The sequence below is a fragment of the Aethalodelphis obliquidens genome, unplaced genomic scaffold (genome assembly GCF_003676395.1).
Source record: "Aethalodelphis obliquidens isolate GAN/ISIS:26980383/991018 unplaced genomic scaffold, ASM367639v1 scaffold35, whole genome shotgun sequence".
Taxonomy (NCBI): Eukaryota; Metazoa; Chordata; class Mammalia; order Artiodactyla; family Delphinidae; genus Aethalodelphis; species Aethalodelphis obliquidens.
The window spans coordinates 17,178,954-17,184,899 of record NW_020837979.1 but is presented as its reverse complement, the minus strand read 5'-3'; the positions used below and the strand labels follow the sequence as shown (position 1 = coordinate 17,184,899).

General features: G+C 37.6%; 1 protein-coding gene across 1 annotated transcript; it reads left to right on the top strand.

Annotated features, from left to right (window-relative positions):
• Positions 1 to 4,339: 4,339 nt before the first annotated feature.
• LOC113631975 (serpin B6-like) lies at positions 4,340 to 5,638 on the top strand. The gene is made up of 2 exons (XM_027128645.1): positions 4,340 to 5,348; positions 5,574 to 5,638. Exons 1-2 carry the CDS (start codon positions 4,358 to 4,360, stop codon positions 5,636 to 5,638), a joined length of 1,056 nt encoding a protein of 351 aa, XP_026984446.1. The 5' UTR covers positions 4,340 to 4,357.
• Positions 5,639 to 5,946: the final 308 nt, after the last annotated feature.

Sequence of the window (5,946 nt, the reverse complement as noted above, 5' to 3'; positions counted from 1 at the left end):
ACTCACTTCATGTGAGCTGCAAGACCCATGTCTTGCAAGACCCCATGTACCTATCTTTTGAAGAAAAAGATTTTTGCTTTATTCTCCCAGGCCTCTCCTGAGTCTCAGAAGACTGGCTTGAGAGTTAATGATTAGGAAATGTAAAAATGCAGAAACAAAGGATACCTTTTGGGCCAGGAGACTGGTAACAATTTAGACTCTAATTCAGCCACATATCAGTGTCACTGAACTCCCCATTCTCTGAATGATATAGATAAGAAGGACTGACACATATTCCTAAGTTGTTTTTACAGAAACCAGAACCCCACCAGATGAAAATGGCTAACCAGAAACATGAACACCCCAGACCAGCTGGGATCAAAAGGTTAATGATGTTGACTTACAAAACATCACCCTGTTACCTCATCACCAACCAATCAGAAAAATATCCACGAGCTGATCAGGTACCCTGCAATCCACAATCCTAATATTGCCTTTAAAAACCCTTCCCTGAAGCCATCAAGGAGTTCAGGTCTTTTGAGCACTAGCTGCCTGTTCTCCTTTCTTGATGCCCTGCAACAAATATTGCACTTCCCTTCACTGCAACCCAGTGTCAGTAGATTGGCTTTGCTGCATGTCTGGCCAGTGGATCCAAATGCAGGTTAGGTAACACTGTTATCCGGTACTGTGGCTATGTGCACATCTGTGGAAATTGAGTGAAAATGCAGATATCCCCTTTGGTTACTTATATATGCAAATTATTACAAGTTTATTCTTAATCAGCTTAATAAATGTTTCAATAAGTACCTGTGACTTACTGGTTTTGTCAAGTACACAATCTATTTCCCTGTGGGTTCTGCTACAAAGATAATTTCAATCAACTAACTTTTTGAGATGAGCATACCTAGTTGTGAAGAGTTAAACCACTTCCTCAATGTCAAATAATCCAAGAAAGGATTAGGAACAGAATCAAGTTTTCTTAATTGTCTCTAATTTTTTAAACTTAAAAAAAAATCTAACAAAGAACAGGTAGAATACTACACCTAGGACAGTGTGTTCTCAGATCTCTAAATTAACCACATTTAAACCCATAATTTTTCCCACCTTAAAGAATGCTTTCACTTCTGGTTCTACAATTTCATTTACTTGAAATGCCCATAATATTTAAGATATACTATAGGTTAAAAAGAGAAATAGTAATCTCAAGTGGCTGTCTCACTTTATTTATCCACGCTCAGGGGCATAACTTTCAAACAGTTTATAGTTCCTATATTAAAATGTCTATAGACAATAACATTTCTTAATACTTATCACGATGACAAAATGTCTTAATATACTAGAGGAGAAAAAGCATCAAAATTCTTCAAAGCCCTGTTTCAATATCACATAAATCACTGACATAGCTATTGGCCTGTTTCAATATTGGTTTCTATTGTCAATTCTATTTAGGAAAAATAATGAATTGTTAAAAATAATCACCAAATATTAACTTATTATCATGGTCAGGACTACAAGGAATACATGGATACATAATAAGTGTTCTCTCTCCTCAAGCTACATAGATTCTAATAATTTTCTTTAAAAACATGATCGGGGGCTTCCCTGGTGGCACAGTGGTTGAGAGTCCGCCTGCCGATGCAGGGGACAGGGGTTCGTGCCCCAGTCCGGGAAGATCCCACATGCCGCGGAGTGGCTAGGCCTGTGAGCCATGGCTGCTGAGCCTGTGTGTCCAGAGCCTGTGCTCTGCAACAGGAGAGACCACAAGAGTGAGAAGCCCATGTACCGCAAAAAAAAAAAAAAAAAAAAAGGATCAAATAACAATAGTGTTACATAGAAAGTGGTGAAGAAGACTTGCATTTCCACTAGTATTGTGGGCCATATACCTAAATTAATTATTTTTGCTGATTCCAGAAGTGTGTATCAAAGAAAATATTTGAAGATATAATTCTGAGAGTATCTAGAACTGAGAAGACACAAGTGATAGAACTTATGAAAGATTTAAGAAACCCGAAGATTCACAAAATTTATAAGCAGGATAAAGGAAATGAAATTTGCATCGTGGTGATAATGACAAAAAACAAAGATGAGATATAGATTTTATAAGATGCCAGAACTAAAGGTTTACATTGAAAGGGGTAACAGCTTGACAGATGACTTCTGTCACAATGGATGCCAGAAGACAGAAATATGACAAAGTCAATGTGCTGAGAGAGAATAACTGTCAGCCTAAATCATTATAACCAGTGAAGGCATCTTTCAAAATGAAAGTGATATAAAGACATTTTCTAACAAAAATTGACATGCATGTCACCTACAGATACTCTCTAAAGAAAAATTTAAATGTTGTGCTGAAGGAGGATTTGAGTACCAAGAAAGAAAATGATAACGTAAAATGTGTTGTAGTATATATATATATATATATATATATATATATATATAATACTAAATGTATGTTGATTGCATAAAACAATAATAGTCATTAAATAAATTAACATGCGTACATATTTGTATGTAATTTTTGATATATAAGAATGAAATTAAAGTGTTCTAAAATATTAGCATTGTGGGGGAAAACTTAAAATATATTGATTAAATTTAGACTGACATATCAAGTGTGCAATTTATAATGTTTAAAAAACGCAATATAGGGTAGAAACAGAAAGTGTAACTTCCAAACTAGTAGAGGAATAAAAACAGAAAGAACAAATAATAAGTTCAAATGGAAGCTAAAGTCTAAGAGAAAAGAAAAAACATAAAATAGATAGAATGTAAAGTGAAAAACAGGTCCATATATAGCATTAATTTTTGTTACCAAAATCGATTAGATTCCTCAGGGGTAAAAATTGTCATCATGCTTTAGATATATGATCCAACCTCTTCTGTTTACAAGAGACACAACTATATCATAAATTATCAAAATAGTTGATTGTAAAAGATGAAAAGGAATTACTACACAAATTCAAACCAAAGGAGCTGGTATAGCTATATTAATAACAGAAAAACAGAGAAGTTAAGGCACAAATAATTAGTAGCCAAAAATTTTAGTCACTCCAATGATAAAAATCCAATAACCATGACTACATAAGTGTTCTGAAAGACCATTCACATGATAATTTACCCTCAAGACAGAGAAAGCAAAAGACAGAGTACTAGATATTTTACTTGACACTTTTTTGGTAATTAATAGAAAAAATTGGCTAATGTTAAATAAGAGTCATAGAAGATTTAACAAATTTTAAAACTTAACCTGATATCTATATAGAGAAGACTGAGCTCAGAAACTGGAGAATTTAATCTTTCCAAGCACAAGAACATTTATAAAATTGATTGTGTACAAGGACTTCAAGCATATATGACCCCTATATGCATTCTGATTGCAATGCACTAAGCTAGAAATGAAAGGATTTAACATAAAAATCCCCATGTTTTTGAAAATTAATGTCTTCCACTTAAATGACCTTTGGGTAGAAATATATATACATATATATATATATATTATAGTGGAAATTAGAAAACATTTATAACACATCCAAACCTTTGGGATAGAACTAAAGTGATGCTAAGAAGGATATGCAAAGCCTTAAATGCATATATCTTAAAAGAAAAAAATGATGAAAATTAATGAGGCAATTTGGCCTAAAATAATTTTTTTAAACTCAAAGAGAAATAAAATGAGTCCAATTTAATTAAATAAAACATCAACATAAAATGAAGAGGAATAGATCAATAAAATTAAAGTTGGACTTTTGAAAGACTAATGCATTGACAAATCTCTGGCAAGACTGAGGACAGAAAGAGGGAAGGGAAGAGAAGGTATGTTCCCACACTCATAAACACACCAAAATGAGAAAGAATTACTAATTACATAAGCTAAAGAAGATAAAGAATAGTGAGAAAAATTTAGGGACAACTCAGGTGAAAAAAGTTGAACTTGGTGCAAGGAAAAAATAGAAAATCTTAATTGTTTCATAATAAAGACTGAGTAAAGAGGCAAATTTTTCTAAAAAAAATTCAAACCTAGGTAGCTTTATGTAGCAAGTGTTAACAAAAATTTAATACTACGCATTCTATTCTAAAGCACAGATTGAGGAAATCTCCACACTTCACTTGAAGAAGATAGCATAGACCTAATATTAAACTGGGAAAAGAAGGAGCCAAGAAAAAATAATTATGTTTTAGTATAAATAATTATACTATACACAGTGGAAATAATTATATTTTAGGTCAAATAAGATTGTAATAGTAGAAAACACTTGTTAGAAAAAATATATAAATGTAGGAAAATGAAAATTCATCATATGCCAACTTTGTGTGTGTGTATGAATTACTTATTTAAGTCTTTGGTTCATGTCTTCTGGGTGAAGACAACTCGAAAAATATGTTTTTCTCACCCATAAGCATCCCCTCTGCCCTGGCCATGGTCTTCATGGGGGCAAAGGGAAACACTGTGGCCCAGATGTCCCAGGCACTTTCTCTAAGCAAAAGCAGCAGCGGAGGTGGAGACGTCCACCAGGGTTTCCAGAACCTTCTCACCGAAGTTAACAGGACCAGCACACAGTACTTGCTCCGAACCGTCAACAGGCTCTTTGCAGAGAAGACTTATGGTTTCCTCCCATCTTTCAAAGATTCCTGCCGCAAATTCTACCAAGCAGAGACGGAAGAGCTGGACTTTATCAGTGCTGCGGAGGAATCCAGGAAACACATAAGCACCTGGGTAGCCCAAAGGACAGAAGGGAAAATTACAGATCTGCTGTCTCCAAATTCAGTGGACCCCATGACCTGTCTGTTTCTCGTGAATGCCATCTACTTCAAAGGAAACTGGAAGAATCAGTTTAACAAACAGCACACCAAGCAAAGTCTGTTCAAAGTCAGCAAGAATGTGGAGAAGGCTGTGCAAATGATCTTCAGGAAATCCACCTTTAAAATGACCTACATCGGAGAGATATTCACGAAGATTCTGGTGCTTCCCTACATCGGCAGGGAGCTCAATATGATCATCATGCTTTCCAATGAAAACACCGATTTGAAAACAGTGGCAAAGGACCTTGCTTATGAGAAATTCATCGAGTGGACGAGACCGGACCTGATGGAGGAGGAGGTGGAGGTGTCCCTGCCCAGGTTTAAGCTGGGGAAGAGCTACGGCATGGAGGGTGTCCTCCGCACCCTGGGTGTGACCGACGCCTTCGAGGACACCAGGGCGGATTTCTCAGCCATGTCGGCCCAGAGGGACCTGCGCCTGTCCCAGGTCATCCACAAGACCTTTGTGGAGGTCGACGAGGAGGGCACAGAGGCGGCCACGGCCACCGCCGCAGTCCTGATGTTGCGCTGCACCAGAATCACCCCCAGGTTCCGAGCCGAACACCCTTTCCTCCTCTTTTTTTTTTTTTTTTTTTGCGGTATGTGGGCCTCTCACTGTTGTGGCCTCTCCCATTGCAGAGAACAGGTTCCGGACGTACAGGCTCAGCAGCCATGGCTCACGGGCCCAGCCGCTCCGCGGCATGTGGGATCTTCCCGGACCGGGGCACAAACCCATGTCCCTGCCTTGGCAGGCAGACTCTCAACCACCGCGCCACCAGGGAAGCCCAACCTTTTCTTCATCTTTATCCAGCACAGCAAGACCAGCGGGCTTCTCTTCTGCGGCCGGCTCAGCTCCCCATAAGGAGGCAGCAGCTGCAGGCAGCCCCGCTGGGCCCTACTGGCCCACTTTCCCCGGTACTCCGTGCCGTGCCTGTGACCCAAATTGGCCTTGGTGACAGTCCAGAAATAAAGGGTCTGATCGAGAAAAAAAAAAAAGAAAATTCACTATTCTCGTGAAATAGTGGTTATCTATTTCAGATATATTTTGCAGATATCTTCTCCACTCTTGGCTTTTCATAGCCTTAATGGTGTTCTTAATTAAAGAGAAGTTCTTAATTTTGATGTAGTTTGATAAAGTAATTTGGTTTTCTCTAATGTGTAATTTTATAG